Source organism: Lontra canadensis, unplaced genomic scaffold (assembly GCF_010015895.1).
Source record: "Lontra canadensis isolate GAN:19392208 unplaced genomic scaffold, GSC_riverotter_1.0 scaffold38, whole genome shotgun sequence".
Classification (NCBI taxonomy): Eukaryota; Metazoa; Chordata; class Mammalia; order Carnivora; family Mustelidae; genus Lontra; species Lontra canadensis.
Window position 1 is genome coordinate 18,388,588 of NW_022631032.1, and position 20,686 is coordinate 18,409,273.

Consider the following 20,686-nt stretch of genomic DNA (forward strand, 5'->3'; position numbering starts at 1 on the left):
ACCCCTGTACCTGACCTTGGGAGGCTTGTAGTCTCGTGTGGTGGAAAGAGAGGTTCTTGAGGATTGGTGGTTACATTAAGATGTGCTAAGTATGATAAGAAGATGGAAACATTTTATTGGTAGAATTGAGGGGATGGAGAGAAGCAGGAAAACGTCAGGCAGGGGTTAGTCTTTGATCAGGGCCTGGAAGGGTGAGTAGGAGGTTGAGGGACAGGGCTGAGAGCGTGGTGCGTGCCAAATGACCTAGGCAGGGTTTTGGGAGGCCGGCAAATGTCAGGTGCCTTTGAGAACAGCAGATTGTCCAGCTTGGCTGGTAAACCACTAGCCTAGGGATACAAGAGAACAGCAGATTGTCCAGCTTGGCTGGTAAACCACTAGCCTAGGGATACAAGAGAGGTCAAGCTACAAAGGCCATTTAGCATTTTTTGTTGTTGTTGTTTTGTGTTGTTTTTTTTTTTTTTTTTTTTCAGTTGAGTGTTAGCCACTGAAGGTTTTTGAGCTGGAGGGTCACTCAGTGAGGTCAGAATACTAGCAGTATTTAGCTGTTGGCTGCTTTGAGAGAGACAGGAAGGCTAAGGCAGTGGTTCAAGTGAGAAGAAATTCTTGGCTTAGGATGCTGGTGGGTGAGCATGGGGAGGAAAAGACATGAGCTGAATTTGTGGAACTTGTTCGTGGTAGGGACAGGATGCTTGGAAGAGAGTCAAAGATTCTGTGTGTGTGTGTGTGTGTGTATGTACATTTACGTGTATACATACACCTGTTGAAAATGGATTTGACTCTTGAGTTCAGGATAAGAACTGAATGGAAATCCTGGTGAGGGGAAGCAGCTGATTCTGTGGGACCCTATCTCTGCATCTCCAGTGCCAGGCAGCACATGCTCAGGGAATGTTTGTGGAAGGGATGAATATGGTGGATTTCGTTGGACACATAAGTGAGCTTGCCATTGGGACGGGACTGTCACGTGACTAAGGGGCCAAGCTTACCTAGGTTCAAATCCTGACTCAGCCATTCCTGAGTGATCTTGAGCAAGTATCAAACCTTTCTCTTGCCTCATTCAGAATGGAGGGTAGCAGCATCCCTTGGGATACAATCTAATTATTCCTATGAACTAAATGAATTGGTGTCCATGAGACCCTTAAGCCCGCACCTAGAATACACCTGAGATAAATGCTCCTCAGTCATTGATTGTTACTCACAGGGGAGCACAGATGTGGGCCTGATTGCCAGAAAAGTAACGATGAGTTGGGGTGAGTGTTAGTAGCTTTGAGAATACCTGAGAGCTGTGGCCTAGAGGTGGGAGAGGGTGTGGGAGTGAGGCAGTTTAGAGGGAGAAGCCATTGAGGAAGTGCGAGGACCGGGTCGGAGAGGCAGGAGGAGACCTGGAGAGTTCCGTATCAGCTCTCCCAGGCAAGGAGAATGTGTCAGGAGGGAAGGAAGTCAAAAGTATGGAGCGCAGAGAGCTCAGGGAGGGGGAGAACGGAGCCTGGACATTTGAGTTTGGTTGTTCAGGCAGGTGTCCATGCACTTTAGAAGTTGTTGCTGTAGAGTGGGAGCCCAGTTAGCGGTGTTGACCAAGAGTGTCATGGATGGAGAAGATTCTGTTGAATGAGGAAGTATCAGTAGAGCCAGAGATTAAAGACAAGATTTCTAAAATAGCTTAAAGACAGTATGGCTTTGAAGTCTGTTCTGGCAAATAGCTAGGATGTGGTACGAGACCACTGTACTTTATAGGTGCTTAGTGTTGTTCATGAGAATAGGCCCCCAGGGGTGTGCAGTACTCAGTGCGTGAGGGCCTGCGTGGCAGTCCTGGGGTAGTTTTGTATAGATATCAATATATGAATATAGGGTAATGTATAATATAATATAATAAACACTAATAAGCTAATTATAATGAATGCATTAAGATACATTATAACCAACATTGAGCCAGCAGCATTATAAGTGGTTTGCATGTATTACTTCTTTACTTCCTCTCTGCAGCTCTGAGATACAGGTGTTGATCTTATTTTATAGCCGAGGGGGGACTAGGTAATGTGCCCAGAGGCCCACAGCTGCTAAGTGTGTGCTGGGGGCATGATTACACACCAGGCAGTGTGCAACAGTGTGGTGACAGAGCCCGTGCTTTTGGCAGCCACACTATGCTGCTGCTTTTTATTCTGTCGTTGAACTGGTTGGGGCAGGCAAATGGCAGTAGGTACCGTGTCTGATAAACAGGAGGTCTAAGGGGAGGAATCATTACCCTGAAGGAAGGGGCCAGTGGGAGTAGGTTTGGAGAGGGAGGGCAAGACTAGGACCAAAAGTGCAGGAAGAAGCTCGGTGTGGACACCAACCCACTTGCTCTCAGGAAGAGGAGAAGGAAGACTGGCAAAAATCCAGAGGAAGAGAGGCAAGGGATTTTATGGGAGCAAGAGAAGGGTAAGACATTTCCAGAGATGTTCTGAGTCAGTGAGGGAGACCAACAACCATCTGGAGAACTTTGCAGTGGGTTTTTATAAGTTGTTTCCCACTGGTAGTTGGATTCCACCTAGGCCTGTTGGAGAAAGGGGCTGAAGGAGCCAGCTTTAGGGTGTGAGGTCCTTTGATCTTGTCAACTTTCCAAGGCACGCTTGGATGAAACAGTGAAGCTGACACCATCTGAGGAGAATGACTGTATTTTGGTCACCTGCTACTGCTTTTGTTTGCTTCCAGAAGTGGAGTTGAATGGCAGTCAGAGGTCGAGGAAAGAGTCATATTGTCTTTTCTCCTCTGTCATGAAAATACTCCAGATTTCAGGAGGAAGAAAAACTCAAAGGTAGAAGAAACAAAAAAAGGAAGGAAGAAACTAAAAAGGAAGGAGGAAGTAGAGGCATTTTGAATTTGGGGGATGCTGAGGTGTGGATGACACTGAAGAGAGCCTAGCTCGCACTTTAGGATTTTCTAGAAATCAGATATGTTGTTTTGAATAGTGCTTCTCAAGCTATGTGTAGTGAAGGGCTGTTTTGATACTGTTCAAAGGTTGTGGATTATTTGTATTTTGTCAAAGATAATCAACACTGATTTAGAAAAAAATTAAAAAAAAAACCGAAAACATAGGGAATACAAACCCAATTTGTTGTCCATAATTAGATTCAACAGACTGTGAAATTGCTAAAAAAAAGTTTCTAGTGCTTGCTTGTAATTTCTGAAATTTGCTAGTCCTGGACTTCTCGCAGGCTCAGAACACACACAAGCTCATATCCTACAGTGGGTTTCACTTTATGTACATCATACATACTCCCGCTAGGCAGGTGGTTCACAGGGCTCCCGTTCCCCCAAGCTCTTTCCAGATGATCCAGCCCGGTACATGGGACATACTAGATGCTCAAGAAACCAACACTTATTAAACAGCCCCTTTAAGAGATGAATTTTGTCTGCAGAATAAAATTCAATTAGTAGGATAGCAAGTCTCTCAAAAATAATTAAATTATAACTAAATTTGTTCACCAGGTGGTGGGCAGCATTTTAAAGCAAAGTGTGCTTTTCCTTTTTTTATAGTTTTCAAAAATCACGTCTTTGTAGATTTCAACAAACCTTAGTTACCAGAAAGCCACTATTTGTTCCTGGTGTGTAGACACACTAACCTCAGCCACAGTTCATCTCTTGGCTCTAGGTCGTGTCAGCTGCTAAGGTGTGTGGGGCTGCGAATGAGTCGCCATCTGTGAAGAGGCTCCGCCTGCTTGTTGCAGATAAAGACTTTTCTTTCAAAGCTGGCCAGTGGTAAGTGGCTTTTCTGTTTCTGTAGTTTTGTGTGTTCAAGAAGGTGCTGTCAACTACAAGGGCACATTTATTTATTTATTTATTTATTTATTTATTTAAAGAGAGCAGGAAGAGGGAGAGAGGGTTGGAGAGAAAGAGAGAGAAAGAGAATCTCAAGTAGACTGTCGTGAGTGCGGATCCGGATGTGGGGCTTGATCCCATCACCCTGAGATCATGACCTGAGCCGAAACCAAGAGTTGGATGCCCAGCCAACTGAGCCACCCAGGTGCCCCTAGAAGGGCTTATATTTTCTTCTGGAAAGGACGACTGTGGCTAGCTGTTTCTCCTGAGGAATAGGAATTCTAGACCATCCCCATTCAGGAGGAGCCTTCTTTCGGCATGGAGAATCTGATTCCCTTCCTCGCCCCAGAGCTCACCTTGGTTTTGAGCCCTTGACCTTCTCAGTCATAGATGAAAATTGCTGCCTTCTGTTTTGTAGATTGAAAAAAGCTTAGTTCTGAGCCACGGACCTGATAACTGATGATTATGCTCTTCAGAAACGGTTGCTATGATAGAATGCACTGGAATAATCTAATCTGCTTGATTATTTGTTGTTGGGGATGGATACATTTTTAAAAATTAGTTGTTGTGTCAGATAGAGAGTAAACACAGCAGTCTGGAAAGAAGAATGCCTGGTTAGGTCACAGAGCTGACCACCCTCTCGACTGAATTCCTGCCTTACTTGTCTGAGTTGCATTTAAATTTTTTGCTGAATCTATTATCAGGATTCCCCAGCCGGGCCCAACCTGCACCATGCTCCTGATTCTGCCGGGTTTGACTCCCTGCTGAATGGGGTGGTCTGGGACTGGTCAGAATACTGACAGGCCCAGCTGTCCCACTGTTCCTGCGAATGGCCTCACCGAGTTGCAATTCAAGTGGAGTTGTAAATAAAGCAGCTTGTATTTCCTTAGGAAAGGTGTGTTTGGGTGTATGTTTCCTTTATTTAAATAAAGCATTCATTTCTAAGTGAATTTCTGGCATGTCAATCTTGGTAGTGTTTCTTAGGAGTCACTTGACTAATTTTGGCAGTCCATCTGGAAATGCGGTTTTGTTAGGAGGAGGATGTGTGATAATAGCGAGAGAGCAGTCTTGTGTTAATAGTTTGCCTTTGAATTTAGAACTAGAAAACAAGATGCTGATTGCACTAATTTGCGTTTGTGAGGCAATTTACTGCAATCTTTGCACATGTTCAGTGATACATATTAAATGCATTTGGGCTGTTTTAGGGGGGCGGGCAACATTTTTACCCTTCAAAAATAGTTAAGCAGTTATTCCATTGAAAAGTGGAAACTTTAATTGTAGTGATCTGTCTTTCCATACTTCCCTTCTGTGGAAGCGTTTGGGTCCCGTGCGCAGCATTGTCTCTGGGCCTTTGGCTCTGGGTTGCACCAAGACTCTGGATTAGAGAAGGCCTGGGCGCTGGTTTATAATGCTGCTGCCTTGGTGGGCCTGCAAGTGTATTAGCTCTTGCGAACTGCAGTTACCCGATCAGAAAAATATATAGTGGTATTTTTAGTGATACAGAAACAGATAGGGTTCCCTTGTGATCCTCAAGGTAAAATTTTTCAGGGTTGGTGTTCTATATCCCATATCGATGAATGGGTTTGGTAATCTCACTGATGTCGGGACTGGCTTTAGAATGTGCCTGATGGACCCTGCTCCAGAGGGCAGTTGTCTTGAGGGTCATCTCTGGCTATTAAGTACTGATTGACCTTTCCTTGTCAGGTGTCCATCAGCATTCATTCCTGGCATCTGAATGTCCCCTTTTAAAAGATTGCTCCCTTACCACTGACTTAGTGTGTGGCTCTGGGGATTGTAAGTTCCTTTGGGTATATGACTGCTTGGTTACAGGATGGCCATTTGCTTGGGTTGGTGATGTCTGCATCTTTGGTGCTGTTGCTGGGATGGCTTTCACTCTGTGCTTTCTGAGGTCATCAGCTTGGTAGTAAGCTCCATGTGGCATTCTGGGGAAGAAAGGAAGGGTCAGGGAGAGAGAGACAGTATGGCTGTAGTTTCTGGGCAGCTGGTACAGTTAGGATTATTGTAGTGGAGTGCTACTAGAGGTAAGAGGGTTGTTCTTGGGCTTATCTTTGGGGTCAGAGATTGGACCATGATCCCACATCTCTGAATTCCTGACCACTGGCCTCCTCTAACACCTGCCAGACTGACGTGGAGGCGCTAGACCGGCCTCTAAATAAGTGAATGAATGTTCTGGAACTTTGGGCACAGAGTTCCAGGTAGACACCTTCAGTATAGACCAGACATCAGCCTCTGGGGCTCTTCCTGTGCTATACAGAGGGGTCTAGTTCCTATATTGGGAAACCAGTTCCAAGAACTCAAGAAATCCAATCTAAAGAGAAAGGTCGAAAGAGGGTACTCCCTCAAAACCATGGCTCCTAGGAGCAGGACTAAACCTTTTAGGTTTTTATCACCAGTAGATCCACTGCCTAGCATGTAGGTCCTTCATGAGTCCCACTCTTGACCTAATCAGTTCTCCTTCCTGATAATAGAAAGATTGGGATTCTCTCTTGGGGCTAGAGTGCCACCAGCAGTCCTCACGTAGTGTGTGCGTGCCTAAGGTTGGCAGATTCAGTGTTCCTTGTGGAGCTCACTGCTGTGGGCAGGGTCCATCCCCTGAGGGAGTCTCTACCACAGTGTCATATGCCTAGTTCTCTGGAGACCACATGACTCACATGCTGGCTTTTCTAGCTCTGTGTTATGGGTAGTTTCTTTCTCTGAGTTCAGTTTCCATGTCTTTATTTTTTATTTATTTTTTTTAAAGATTTTATTTATTTGTTCGACAGAGAGAGATCACAAGTAGGCAGAGAGGCAGGCAGAGAGAGAGAGGAGAGAGATGTTTAACTTCATTAGTTTGCTTTTGCTTTTTGTTGTAGCTGGTGTTTCACTCAGTCAGTTAAGTCATCTGTGCTGGTGAGGCCCAGGGGACAGATTCCAGTTCTTAGTTCCTTGGCTGGTTCCCCTGCTGTTTGGAAGAGCAGCAGGCCAGATAGGAGTGGATGAGTGCGCATCTCCACTAAGATGGCACCCTTCCTGCTTAGTCAGTGCTCATTCCACACTTAGGCTTGCATGGCACTGAGGGGGAGGAAGCAAGGCCAAAGCATTTTTGGAAAGAGCAAGGTCTTTGACTTAAGATGAGAGAACATAGTTTTCATGTTGGAAAGTGACTGAGAGAAGGACTCCAAGAAGAAATAGACGAGAGGAGTAAGATTAGAGAAAAAGGACTCTACCCCTTCCCTCTAGCAAGGCTGCTGCATTGTAGACAGCATCTAACCTACATGGCCACATTCGGCAGCCCTGCCTCTCACGTGTGACAGCCCCGTGTCTCTCAGCACAGAGACAGTGCCGCAGTCCTTGGTGTCCTTGCTCAGACTGTGTCCTCCTCCATGCTTGTCTGGTGAGTGTTGTATGTCTTTTAAGACTCCTCTGTGAAGTCTTTGTTAATCCCTCCTCGCCTGGTAGAATTGACTGCTTCTTCCTCTGCTTTCCAAGCAGATGTTTAAAAAATAAAATAGTGGTTTTATTAGTATTTTCCTGATAAAATCAGAATCACGTATGTAAGAGCTACGAAGAAATCTACACTAAGTACCAGTTCTTCCAGATAGGTTTAAGTGATGGGCATTTTCTGTCCTCCAAGCAGATTTTTGTCAGAGCCCATGTGATTACATTTGTTAGTTTTCCTCCTGTTAGGGTGAGATTATTGAGGGCAGGAATCCAGACATGCTGGCATCTCTACCTCCGGCACCGACAGCGGTGCCTGTAGATCATGAGCAGGAGCTGTCTGTGGTGTGCGCCCAGGGGATGAGGCAGGGCCTCCATGCCTCACGCTGAGGACTAAAGAGTTTTAGGATCTCATGGTAAAGCATCGACATTCGGCCGCGACTTCTGTGTCTGCTGAGTGCCGGGCACTGGGCAGCATCTGTGGGCGGGACGGGGCTGCCTGGGGTCACAGCTGGATATGGATATGTGGCTTCACTACAGAAATAGGCTCTTCCTCCCAGTTCTTCTAATATACACTCACCTGAGAGTGCAGTAGGTGCCTCAGCTCTTGGCTTCAAGAATGCTAATCTTGCAAGGGGCATTTTTAAGTGTGTGTGTGTTTAAAACTTAAAATTTTTCTTACACAGATGCTTCATTAAATATGTATCATGCATATTTTCTTAAATCCATTCAGATGAAGTTTTTATGTCATTTGAATTCTGTAGTATTTAATGAAGGAGTCCTTTTATTTTTTTTAAAGGTTGCTTTCCAAAGTTACTAGAGAAGGATCCCCTTTCACTCACCTGAGAAAATGGTCTTGATCAACATCAAGCAGCAGAGGGCGCTAGAGTTCAGGAGATGAAGCCGCAAGAGTCGCTCATTAACTTATTTTTTTAAACATGGAAGCTGTGGAGATACTATTATATTTCTTCTCGGAGAGCATACAGCAACTGTTTTAATAAATATTAACTATAGTCTTTTTATATTTATATCTTGTCTGAAATGAAAAGGAAATGGGGCGGCTGAGTGGCTCAGTCAGTTAAGCACCTGCCTTCAGCTCAGGTCATGATCCCAGGGTCCAGGAGCCTGCTTCTCCCTTTCCTGCTCCCCCTGCTTGGGCTCACTCGCTCTCTCTCTATCCAATAAATAAATCAAATCTTTAAAAAAAAAAAAAAAAAGGAAATAAAAATATTGGTGGAAAAGAATCAAGTGACTATAGACAAAGGTATGCTGGGAACCTTTTCTGTAGCACTTCCAGCCCAGACTGGTTTTTTAAGACTCAGAAAAATGTCCAGATGTTTAAGGCCAAAGATCAGAAGAGAACATCTTTTAAGGTCATAAATCAAATCAGTAGAGAACATAGTGTGATTTTCATGTAGGCCTCCTGGCTTACATGAAAATAAAATGGGGATAAAATGATACTTTTGCTCTTTGATGGCACAGAAACATCTAGATTGGATGTTTGTGTTGTAGACATTAGTAGTACTGTGCTTAATTGACTAAGCCACTCAGCCACCTCTATTTCCTGCTCATTTCAGACAAGATATAAATCTAAAAAGATTATAGTTAAATTCTGGATTTCTTGAATTTCCATATTAATTTTATGATCAACTTGTCAGTTTCTGCAAAGAAACCAGCTAGAGTTTTGATAGGTATTACATTGGCTCTGTAGATCAGTTTGGAGAGTATTGCCATCTTAATATAATTCTTTTAGTCCATGAACATTAGATGTCTTTTTATTTATTTAGATCTTCTTTGATTTTTCTCCGTAACGTTTTGTAATTTTTTAGTTTGCAAGTCTTATATATTTATTTTGTTAAATTTATTCCCAGTTGTCTTGTTCTTTATTATGCTATTATAAATAAAATTACTTTTCTTAATTTCATATTTAGATTGTTAATTGCTAGTGCTAGGGTATAGAAATACAATTGATTTTTATTACTCATGTATTTTGCAACACTATTTGAACTTGTCTGTTAGTTCTAATATCCTTATAGTAGATATAGTAGATATAGATTCCTGAGGATTTTTTTTTTTAAGATTTTATTTATTTATTTGAGAGAGAGAGAATGAGAGACAAAGAGAACATGAGAGGGAAGAGGTCAGAGGGAGAAGCAGACTCCCTGCCAAGCAGGGAGCACGATGCGGGACTCGATCCCTGGACTCCAGGATCATTACCTGAGCCGAAGGCAGTTGCTTAACCAACTGAGCCACCCAGGCGCCCTCCTGAGGATTTTCTATATACAACATCATGTCATCTGCAATTTCTTCCTCTCTAATCTCGTACCTTTTATTTCATTTTCTTGCTTAATTGCCTTGGCTAGAACCTCTAGCACAGTGTTAAAAAGAAGTGGTAGGAACTGACATCCTTGTCTTGTTTCTATCTTAGGGGGAGAACTTGAAGCTTTTCTCCATTAAATGTTGGATATATTATAGATGTCCTTTACTAGATTAAGGAAGTTCCCACTTATTCATAGTTTGTTGAGTATTTTTATATGTTAGGGTCTTAAATATTGCCAAATGCCTTTTTTTTTTTTTTGCATCTATTGAGTTGGTACCTAGGTTTTGCCCATTATTCTACTAAATGGTGTATTTCACTGATTGATTTTCAGATGTTAAACCAACCTAGTATTCCTGGAATTGTTGCATTATATTCACAAGGGTTATTGAACTGTAGTTTCTTTTCTTCTTATATCTTTGTCTGGTTTTGGTAGCAGGGTAATGCTGGTCTTATAGAATGAGTTGGTAAATGTTCTTTTCTGTTTTTTTGGGAAGAGTTTGTAAAAGATTAGCATTCTTTAAATGTTTGGTAGAATTCACCAGTGATGCCTATCCTTTTCTTTCTGTAAGTCTTGAAATTAACTAAAACAATTTACTTGTTAGGGGTCTAGATTTTTTTGTGTCTTCTTGAGTCCAATTTGGTAATTTCTGTCTTTTTAGGAATGTATCCATTTCATCTAAGTTACCCAAATTTTTGTCATACAGTTGTTCATGGAATTCCTGTAATAACCTTTTCTATTTTTATAAGGTTGGTGATGATGTCCCCTCTTCTACTCTTGATTTTACTAATTTTATCTTTTCTCTTAACTAGCTTAAAGTTTGTCAGTTTTAGTTATCTTGTTGCCCACTTTCAGTTTATTTGCCTTTCTTTATAGGGTTGATTTCTTTATCCCAGGAGTCTCAGTGGTTGGTGGGTTCTCAATATGCTCCAGCCCCAGACTGCTGGAAGAAGAGAGAATGATAGAATTGGCAGTGAAATGCACGAACCACCCTCCTGCTCTCTGGATTCACAATCAGGTGAGCAAACCTGTTTAAACTTGGAGATCTGGTCATCTCTGCCTACCCACAAAGTTTGTGCTCAACTCACTTAATGCACCCAAAAAAACCTAGGCTTGAATGGGAGGGGTACATGCTCACAGTGAGCTCCCCCACACCCAGAACTCAGACTCCATAATGGTCAAAGAAGCAGAAACTTTCTGATGCCTTAAGGAAGATGCAAAAATACTTTGGGATCTTAAAATATCTTCTAGGTTACCAGTGTTCAGTTGAATACTACTTTAGTATTGAAACATTTTACTTTAAGTTTCTTTAAATTGGCTCTCTGTCTGTATGTCTTGTAAATGGTAAATCTATAAATCGGGTTATTTTGTCCCCTAAGTATCTTAAGTAAAAGGAATTGAACTCTTGTTCTGTCATTTGGAAAGGTAGTGGTTTCTGAATACATCCCGCTTGTGCCCAGAGCTGAGTGCGGCTAAATCCATGGTGCTTTTACCTCTCTGGAGAGCTGTTCACACGGGATCCTGGCAGGAAATCCACATTTGTGACTATCACTCATGTTTCACCATGGGACCTGACACAATCCCACATAAGCTGACTGTTCGTTACCTCCGAGAACTCTGATAACAAGGAATGAGCTCAGCACAAATCAATTGTCTTCCTAGTTTTTGACCATTCCTTTTATTTCTAGAGTGTGCCTTCTGTAGTTACCAACAACCTGCCTCCCATCCCATCCCATCTTCTTATCTCCTTTGCCAGAAAGGAATGTACCAGTACAAAGAGTGTAGCTATAGATAAACTGATTTTAAAATTTATATGGAAGGGCAAAGGACTAGAGTAGCTAAAAGAGTTTTGGAAAAGGATAAAGTGGCAAGAATCACATTGCTCAAATTTAAAATTAAAGCTACAGTAATCAAAATAGTGTGGTCTTGGTAAAGGGATGGACACATAAAATTGATGGACCAGAATAAAGAGGTCAGAAGTAGACCAACACACATATGGCCATTTGATTTTTGACGACAGCACTGAAGAAATTCAGTGGCGAAAGGATAACCTTTTCAGCATATAGACAGTGCTGGAACAGTTGTTTATCCATATGCAAAAAACCAACTTTTTCCTAAATGTCCTACTATATGTTGAAAATTCACGCAAAATAGGTTGTAGACCTAAGTAGAGGGCACAAAACTATAACAATTTTTGAAGAAAACATAGGAAATATTCTGAACTTGAGGGCAGATGTGTTAGGACATGACACCCAAAGCCAGATCCGTAAAAGAGGAGATTGATTTACAGGACTTAATAAAAATTAAAAACGTTTTTCTGCAAAAGTCACTGTTAACAGAATGTTAAGAAACAAGCTGCAGACTCGGAGAAAGTTATTTGCACATTAGATATCCGACAAAGGATATGTAATATCCGGAATACGTAAGAACTCTCAAAAGTCAGCAGAATGGAAACAAGCGTAATTTAAAAATGGGCAAAAGACCGAATAGGCACTTCACTAAAAAGGATGTAAGGACAGCTAGTAAGCGATGACAAGATGTTGACCACCATTAGGGAAAGGCAGTTTAAAACCCGACAGAGTGGAATATCACTACACACCTATTAGAATGACTAAAGTTAAAAACCCTGACAATACCAAGTGCTGGTAAGGATGTGGAGTGACTGGAACTCTGTTATATAGCTTATATTGCTAGCAGGAATGCTAGATCCTGCTGCCAATCTGGAAAACATTTTGGTAGTTCTGTATGAAATTAAAGTACATTTATCATTAAGTCCTAGTAATACTGCTCCTGGATCTTTATTCTAGAGAAACTGAAAGCTCTATTCATATAAAAACCTGTGTGTGAACATTTATAGTCGTTCTATTCATAACTATCAAAAACTGAAAAGATCCCAAATGTTCCTCAAGAGGTAAATGGATAAACAAGTTGTAATCCATTCATACAATGTGTTGTTACTCAGCAGTAAAAATGGATGAACCACTGATGCACTGCACTTGGGTGAGTGTCAGAGGCCACATCTTGAGTGGAAAAAAGCCCGTCTCAAAGGTTACATCCTCCATAATCCCATTTTTGTCACACTCTGGAAGACAGAAATACAATGATGGAAAACAGATGAGTGGTTAACAAGAGTTAGGGGTAGGGAAAAGTGTGAGCATAGAGGGAAAGCAGAGGGAGGTTTGGGGAGTGACGAGACTATTCTGTATGTTGGTTTTGGTGGGAGGTAGGCATATCTATGTGTGTCTTAAAATCCACAGAACTATACTCCCTCCCCTGCTTCCCCAAGCAAGTTTTACTGCAAGATAATTTAAAAAAATAAAATAAAAGGTTTTTAAATCTACGGGGGGCGCAAAAAATGTCTAATCTAATTATGGTTTACATGTCAAGTTGTATCTGTTCAGAATAAGGCAGCTGCTTCCCTTAGCATTTCCATTCTAAGTGTGTCCTGTCACATTTTTACCCTCCGACCTTCTGAGTCATTCCTTCCATGTGTCCTCATCTGCCTCATTCATTTTTAGATTCTTTTTGGATTTCCACCCATTACTGTCTGTAGGCTGTATCCTGAGCCTCTAAAAAATGCCGTGGGGGTGGGACCGGCAAGGTTTCCGTGCGTCCCTTGCCCAGGGTTGCAGTGAGCTTGGCCATCTCGGTTCCTAGGGCCATGGAGCTCCCTCTGGTTATCTGCCGCCCATGTGACCTGACCTGGTGCTGCTCCACAGCCCCCTGCTTGGTTTCATGCCTCATTGGCATTTCAATGAAGGAACTTACTCTTGGAGGCTGTAAAAAATCTCCAAGTGGCATTGCTTGAATGCACATTTTAATTGTAGTGCCTGCTCCACTCTGCCCGGTGGGAGTTGCAAACAGCTCTTATGAAGTCAGATTTTTCTTGGAGCCATTCTCAGGTGGCTGATTTCCTCCTGAGGATTTGTCTTATTAAGCCATTAGAGTGGACAATGGAGGCACGTGAATGTCTGGGTGGCAACAGGCTGCTCTATTGGGACATGGGATAAAGTGCCATAAATGTCTTCCTTTATTTTATCTGCTTTGGCTCGGGCTCCTGGCAGGGTAAAGGGTTCTAGACGCCTATTGTGTGCTGGGCTCTAGTTGCTGTGGAAAAGTTGTTTATTTTACAAGTAGAAAATCTATACCCGAAACATGGCCGCATAATGGAAGGTAATGTCTTTTTGCTCACTTCCGTATTACAGTGTACGGTACTCGAGGTGTTGTGTTCGTGCTACCCTGTCAGCTTTTATTGATCAATAAAAGACAAAGATGGCTTTTCGTTCTTTCCAGATGCTAGCAAATGAGAAGGCAGACTAAGATTATTTTGTCACTAAGGAGATGACAGGCCCATTTTCTTTTCTTCTATTTTTTTTATTATTTTTTAAAAAAAATTTTTGGCCAACTTTCAGGTTTTAAAAATACTCTGGTTTCAAAAACAGTATCCTAAAGGCTTTGTTGTCATTACTAAGCCTGCTAAAGATGACCATTGGGGAAAACGATTTATCTCTCATTTCTTCGTCTCTTTTCTATTCTTAGGGATAAAGAGAGGTGCACAGGCAAGCGAGACTGGGAGGGAGGGGACAGAGAGATTCAATCTGTTGGCGTCATTAAGCAGAACTTCTCATACCGTAGCTTCTGTTTTTGAAACTTGCAAAGAAGGGGCATTTTAAAGCACTTTGGTGGCCGGTGTAGTAATTCCTAGATTGTACTTATTCCTAACAGAATGCTCCCTTGCTGCTCATTTCTTTTGTCAAAAATAAAACCCACCTATCCTCCTTCATATAAAAATGGCCCACATATTTAAAATTAAGTTTAGATGTTTTTTCTTTTCCCTCAGAGAAAGGATTTCCCTTCATTTAATAGTTTTCTACCAGAAAGGACCTTTTGTAAATTAAAATAATTTTCATTTTTTCTTCTATTTCTCTGAGATTAACTCTTCTTTGAGATTTGAATTCTTCTTTTAAGTTGTAAAGCCCCAAAGTAAAGTCATGTCAAAAAGTACTTAACTGCCTATCTGCCATGCAGGGCGCCGAGGAGTGAGTGCTGAGGGTTTGGTCTTTAAAAAGCACATTACAACTTATTGCTTCTTAGGAGGGAATTCATTTTGTTGATTTACATCAGGAACATGTAGTGGAGCAAAACCTTTGCTCTGCATACAAATTTCTTTAGTCCTAGATTGTTTTTTAGTGACAGGGAAGAAGGGACCAGGCACCCCCAGCACTTTTTCTTCACCGGCAGCTTCAATGACTAAAACCCTCTCGTATAATAGAGCTCGATGCCAGCAGGGAGTACCTTCCCACCGGGTGTCACGTGGTGGCCACCACAGCCCTGTGAGGTGAGCAGGACGGGGGTTAGTACCCTTTTAAGAGATGTGGCAGCAGAGGCTCAGAGAAATGAAGGAACTTGATGGATTTCATAGACTGTGATTAAAATTCAGTCTTCTGACTCCTACGTCAGTACAGTTTCTCCAAACTAGAGGTCTCAGCCCTGTCAGATCCAATGCCCTCTTTCTAGAACTATCCTGAAATGAAATTCAAAGTTAATGTAATCAACACATGAAAGTATTTTTTGTTTTTTGTTTTTGTTTTTTTTTGGGGGGATGCATAATTCTCTTAGGTGTAATGCCAGAGAGAAATAAAAAGAAGGGATTCCTAGTCACAGACCATGTATTTCACTAGGCCAGTGATTGGGCAGATCTTAAGTAGAAGAGAGAATGAAGTGGTCAGATGGCTATTCCTTGGCATAGAATCAGCGTTGTGAGTGCCCTCTCTGCAGGTGTGGATGGGACAGGCGGTTGTGTGGTGACGAAGGACCACACATGCAGGTTTCCAGCTGGCATGTGGTTGGCCAGAACAGTGATGAACATACTTGGTGATGTTCTGGATTCAGTAGAGTACAGTCTACACAATGGGTACATTCTGGAAAATTCAGACTCCACTAGATCCATACACAATGCTTTGGTTTTTTTGTAAATGAGTTAGGATCTAGTCTCAGATCATTACAAACCAGTTTTCACCTCCATGTATGTCCCGTGGGCCATTCAGCAGTTTCTGCAGGGCAGTCCTGTGCATTGGCGACAAGGATGTGCCGCTAAACCAGCTGAGTACGAAAAGTCGTGATTTGCGGTATTTGCTGATCTCTGTATTGCAGATACAATGGCCGATCTCAAACTACCAGTAGAAACTGGTGCACTGGGCGCCTGGGTGGCTCAGTCAGTGAAGCATCTGCCTTCAGCTCAGGTCATGATCGCGGGGTCCTGGGATCAAGCTCTGCATCAGGCTCGCTGCTCAGAGGGGAGCCTGCTTCTCCACCTCCCTCTGCCTGCTGCTACCCCTGCTTGTGCTGCCTCTCTCTCTCTCAAATAAAAAAAAACTTTAAAAAAAAAATACCGGTTCATGAAATCCTTCAAAATTTCACCATCAGCTGAGTGGGAGCCAGCTCCAGGGCACTGCTAAAACTTCACAAGACATCTAGCATCTCTGGTCCTGCCCTCTAAGTGCCAGTCAGGTTTTCCAAGCCATTCTGACAATAAAAGAGTATCACCATGTATTTCCCAAACACCCCCTTTCCAGGGCTGCTGTCACCCCCATGGAGAGCCGGTGCATTCAGCTCTGATGGTGTTTCCTAAGTGACCTCACCCAACAGGTGCTCTCAAGGGTGGGCAGGTATGGTAGTCGCCGCTTGGTGAGGGAAGCCTCAGCTGCCCATTCTTGCTGCTCCAGAGAGAAGCAAACAGTCCCAATCAGCACTGCAGTCCCGGCCTTAAGCCTGCGCAGCAGCTCTGGCTGTGCCCTGCTGGTGGCCCGGAGGGAGCTTCCCTGGGGCCCAGAGTCTTCTCTGACCAGCCCAGGGCATCCGCAGTGTAATGACACCTGCCCCACCTGCCTGTCCCCGCTCCATGGCTATGACCAGAAAAGGAGCGCCACTCAGGAAACTCCTGCTTCAGAGCTGTCCCCTGGGTCCAGTGTCTCTCTCACAGCCTGGTTCATCCCCTAAGAAGTGAACAAGTGGCAGCATGACTGAAGGGAGTCCCCTCTTCTCAGTTCTGGAGTGGCTGTGCAGTATGGATCACAAAGGCAGAGGAGCGAACAGCCTACGAAATGGACAAGTGGAACCAGGTCACAGGCCCCCCCAACAACTGAGAGCGGCTGTAAAAATCATGCTCCACACTGATAAAAAGGCAGGAGGCGGATGTAGTCCGTTTTCTTAAAGACGAGCATTAGGTGTAAGGCCTGTGCCCCAAGGCACTTATGGATCTTTTCCTTCCTGCCATAGTGTACACTTGACTCGGAAGTGGCCGTGAGAGTGGGTGGAGAGTTCTTCTTTGACCCACAGCCTGCAGATGCCCCCAGAAACCTCGTGTTGATTGCAGGGGGAGTCGGAATTAACCCTCTGCTCTCCATCCTGCGGCACGCGGCCGACCTGCATAGAGAATGGGCAGACAAAGGAGGCGGCTATGAGATGGGGACAATAAAGCTCTTCTACAGTGCCCAAAACACCAGTGAGCTCCTGTTTAAGGTAAGGGAGAAGCAGACATGTCCTAGCTTGCCCTGAGCGTACACATGGAGGCATGTGAGTCGTCCATGGAACTTTCTTCCCATCACTTCTGTCTTCTCCAAAAGAGTTCGTTGCAACATTAGGCATGGCAAGCCTTAACCATGCTCAGGTGGGGAGTAAGCAACACTTGTTAGGCAAGACAGTGAAACAGCTAGTGTTGAGGCTTCCAGTGAAAGGACAGGATAAGGACAGGTTGGGTGGGCCTGACTCGGGGGGGGGTCGGATGAACAGAAAGGTCACCATAGCCCAAGCGGCCACGGAGTCAGGAGACCTACAGGGGGGCTCACGGGTACAGGTGGAGGTGAGAGGCACCGAGTTTGGCCCCCACTGGGCGAATGAAACCTCTGTCGGTTCTGTTGAAAGGAAGTACATGGGACAGGAGAAGCCTTTCACTCTGGATTGCTTTGCAGCTGCAGGGATGAACAAAAGAACAGAAACAGTTAAAAGACACAACTGTGGTCAGTGAAACTGCTGCTTAATTGCCAATGCTTGAGGAAAAGGGAAAAGAAAAAACTCCCGGAGAGTTAGTAATCTGCTTGTTAGCATATTCAGATTTCAATTAAAGCCAAATAGCCTTCTGTACTCGGAAGGCTCTGGCCGCCAGGCTGCAAACAATACCTCTCTAAGTGGAGAGAGTGGCAGACGTGTGCAGAATGGGAGTCTAGGTTCAGCGGCAGTGGCTGTGCACATCTGTTTTGATTTTTTAAAATTGTAGTGTGACCAGATACGTTTGACATTCCAGAAAAATATCCTCGATTTAGTAAATGAATTTCCTGAGAAGATTGCGTGCCGTTTGCATGTTACAAAACAGACAACACAAATCAGTGCAGAACTCAAGCCATACATCACGGGTGAGTCCCTTAGAGGGATCTGGACTCTCTCCACACAGTTGTGTGGTGGCCCGGGGCAGCTGGTGGAGGGAAGACGCTTTCCTGTCGGGAGTTGCTGGCTGGGAATGTCCCTACCTGGGGAACTGGGAGGTGATTCATCATGGAAAAAGGAGGAGAGATTTGGTGGGATTTACTTATTATATACAGGGTTCTTACTGCCCATGTTAAAAATTTATTTTCCACATATTTTAAAGGGACCTTTGCGTCATCGCTGTAGTATGCATACAAAGAATTTATGTTCCGGCCTCGACTGAATTGATGCCATTTGCCATTAATGGTCATTTAAATTACCCGTGGTTTCCCCCTGCTTGGACAGTTTATTTACTTTGCTGAAGCCAGTCCTGAATCTCTACCAGAGACCAGGAAGCTAACTGGCCCTGTCTGAAGAGTGCATGGTGGTCAGCGCCCCGCTTGGCTCGCCATATGCTTGGGGAACCTGGAGGCGCACCCTGTCCCTTGGTCTGGTGCCCGGGGCTGCTACCAGGCGCCGGTGTGTGAGTGCAACCGTGCTGGACTCTTGGGGTTTGGGTTACTGGAAGTAAACCCCGCTACTGAGTTGTGGTTAGTCCTTCCCTGTTCCAGGACCGGCATGCTGGGCTTATTTGGTGTTTTTCTGTTTTTCTGGTAGAAGGAAGAATAACGGAAAAGGAGATAAGTGATCATGTTTCGAAAGAGACTTTGTTCTATATCTGTGGCCCACCTCCAATGACAGACTTTTTCTCCAAGCAACTGGAAAACAGCCATGTACCCCCAGAACACATTTGCTTTGAGAAGTGGTGGTAGGGAGCGGGCAAAGGTAGAAAAGAGAAAGGTGCAAAGTCTCCTCAGGACAGCAACAGAGACAGGATTTGTGGCGTGACGGATTTACCCCTACTCAGCTTTGCTTTTTTTTTTTTTTTTTAAGGCTGAACTAAGTGACCAGATGGAGTGTAAAAGAAAAAAACCAGCTGACAGACTTAGATGATAAATTTTTTACAACGACTTCATTGATTAAATTATTTTTTACTTTATTGATTTTCTTTTATTAATAACTGTCTCATGATGTATCTTGAGTTTCTTTCCTCTTAGGGAAAAAGGAGACATAGACTTAAATTTAATCATATAAAAATGTCATTTTGTGTGTAAAATGTAAGCTCTCTTTATTTGATAGCAACCTTTGTATCTTATGCTCAATAAACTTAAAATTTAAACAAGTTCCTAGTAATTTTATTTTGGAAATTTCTTATATTTAATGTCTTCATTCACCTTCCTGTACCTGGAAGCTTTGCTTCTTCAGACCATCAAAGGTGGGTTTGGAAGTGGAAGATTATGAAGAAAACTGCTTTAGGGACTTGAGTATCTGGCACGTTTGCTTAATGTTAATGAATGTCCTAAGTATGTATCCTGACTAATTGTTAGTTTCTCCTCAAACGAAACCCTTCCCGTGCTCTGCGTCTTGGCCGCCTGCCTTCACACCCTGTGTAGGAGGCGGCTTCTTATTTGGGACAAAGGCACTGGTGACTGCTGGATTGTATGTCGGACCTGCCTTCAGTGACTAGGCTGGCTGGCTATAAGAATGTGCTGAGGATTGATTAGGGGGTACAGAGCCACTTCCAAATCCTGTTTTCCTGTCTTTTATTTCATTTCTTTGCCCGGGTTCTTCTTGGCACCAGCAGCTCTTCAACACATACTTGTTAAATGACTGAAAGAAAGCAAATGACATTTAACTCCTTGCTAAGCCCAGGGTTGGGGGCAGTCTCCAGGATAGTTAGAGACAATGGGGGAGCCTCCTCTCATCCCAAGGCTGCTCTAATGAAACTGCTAGAAAGCAGACTGCTGTCCTTACTTTTGTTTAGATTTTTATAAAATCCAAAAGGAGGGCATAGGTTGAGGCCAGGCCATTCTTTCTGTGAGACACAGTGTCAGGCCCAAGGCTACCAGCTTGGAGAACACTGTGAGGGTAAAGGGAATCTGGGGAGAAAGAAAGATCAGTCCTGGGGACACAGGAGCCCCAGCTGGGATTCTGTTCCTGAGCTGCCGGGAAAAGACGGCTTGGTCCTTGTCATCTCTGGGGCTGTGGGCCTTATAGTGTGAGGACTTTGGGGGCATCATTGACTTTTGGGGCCTGATGATGGCTGGCACCAGTATTCCAGCCTCTGCCCCATTTTGAATTTTGTCAAGTTTGAAGCAGAGATCATTTCTCAACTGTTTCAATCCCAGATTTAAATTCAGCAGGAGGAAAGGAGGGGCTGTTGCCCTGATGGGAATTTCAAAGTTGATTCAAGGCAGAGGTCAGCAGCGTTTCAGAGGTGAGGGGAATATGAGAAGCTCTGGCTTCTGTAAGGAGCCCTGACTCATCAGTTGACCCCAAAGGACCCAGGCCCAAGGGCTGGGCTTTAGGGCTGAGCGCTTAAGATGCACAGGAGCATTAGAACCCTGAGATTCAGGGATGCGGGAGCAGCAGGGGGCTCTTCTGCTGACTGGCAAATGCATCTGGCAGGGAAGGAAAGGTACAGAGAAAGTGGCCAACCCAGGCCTTTCTGTGCTGGGGGAGCATCTTAAGCATAATATGAGATGGGAGCCTGGGGAGATGCCACCCACGCCTCTGTCCATCCACCACCACAGCCTGTCTGCCTGCCTGCCTGCCGTGGTCGCCGAGCAAGGCCCACCAGTCTTGCCCACCACCCTGCCAGTGACTCGCTGTCA

General features: G+C 43.9%; 1 protein-coding gene across 4 annotated transcripts in view; it reads left to right on the forward strand.

Moving 5' to 3' along the window:
- The window catches only part of OXNAD1 (oxidoreductase NAD binding domain containing 1), a 36,521-nt gene extending 17,483 nt beyond the window's left edge, over positions 1 to 19,038 (forward strand). For 3 of the 4 annotated variants that reach the window (XM_032869766.1, XM_032869767.1, XM_032869765.1), the window contains 5 exons: positions 3,629 to 3,735; positions 10,428 to 10,569; positions 16,830 to 17,072; positions 17,854 to 17,962; positions 18,630 to 19,038. In XM_032869766.1, the coding sequence (XP_032725657.1) occupies positions 3,629 to 3,735; positions 10,428 to 10,569; positions 16,830 to 17,072; positions 17,854 to 17,962; positions 18,630 to 18,784 (756 nt within the window). In that variant the 3' untranslated portion in view covers positions 18,785 to 19,038. The remainder of the gene's footprint in view (positions 1 to 3,628; positions 3,736 to 10,427; positions 10,570 to 16,829; positions 17,073 to 17,853; positions 17,963 to 18,629) is intronic. The other variant, XM_032869769.1, reaches the window with a different exon arrangement.
- The last annotated feature ends 1,648 nt before the right edge of the window (positions 19,039 to 20,686 follow it).